Source organism: Lipotes vexillifer, unplaced genomic scaffold (genome assembly GCF_000442215.2).
Source record: "Lipotes vexillifer unplaced genomic scaffold, Lipotes_vexillifer_v1.1 scaffold2063, whole genome shotgun sequence".
In the NCBI taxonomy this organism is placed as follows: Eukaryota; Metazoa; Chordata; class Mammalia; order Artiodactyla; family Lipotidae; genus Lipotes; species Lipotes vexillifer.
In genome coordinates, this window is record NW_006771835.1 from 14087 (window position 1) to 14762 (window position 676).

At 35.4% G+C, this 676-nt stretch overlaps 1 protein-coding gene across 1 annotated transcript in view; it reads right to left on the bottom strand.

Annotated features, from left to right (window-relative positions):
* Positions 1-582: 582 nt before the first annotated feature.
* The window catches only part of LOC103068938 (S phase cyclin A-associated protein in the endoplasmic reticulum-like), a 110380-nt gene continuing 110286 nt past the window's right edge, over positions 583-676 (bottom strand). The window contains 2 exon segments of the mRNA XM_082931248.1: positions 583-674; position 676. The exon segment at position 676 is cut by the window's right edge and continues 92 nt beyond it. Of these exon segments, the coding sequence (XP_082787374.1) occupies positions 612-674; position 676 (64 nt within the window). The 3' untranslated portion in view covers positions 583-611.

Sequence of the window (676 nt, forward strand, 5' to 3'; positions counted from 1 at the left end):
AACTACATTTGTGTCCTCGAACAAGGCTCATCAGTCATCAGATGATGCTCAAAGCTTGTGAGGTAATGATATAGTACACAGCTGTCTGATCCTCAGATATCACTTTGGAGGCAGATGATAAACTACAGATCTGACAACTCACTTTCCATTTCAAGATATTTCTTGAACTTTTTCTTGTTGTGACAGGCTACCGAATTGATTAAACCTAGTCATGGTATTTGACACTACAGTCAGCAGACTTCTATTTGTTGATTGCTATTGATTTTCTTTGATACTTCATTTAAAAATCAATAGTTGGAAAGAAAAATAGGCTTGGTTTACACATACTTAAACATACTATTGTATGCTGAAGGAGGCACAAGTTTGGCAGGGCTTTGGCATCCAATTATAAGAAGAGCTCTTAACAGGTGAAAGCAAGGGCTTCAGATCGATACGCAGTTTTCTTTCTTAATCAAAGAAAGTGGCTATAAATTAGGCTCATCAGTGTTATTTTCAAGACTTTCTTGAAGCAAACAAGTTTAAACTTTTTTGGTGGGGAGACAGGGTCTTCCTTGGATTTACATTAAAAAAGATACATCACTAAGAGTTTTTCTTTGTTTTTAAGGATATTTTTAGTACCTGAAGTTCATCCGGGCTTTTATCTTTTTGGCTTTTTTTTTGTTTTTTTGACGCTCTT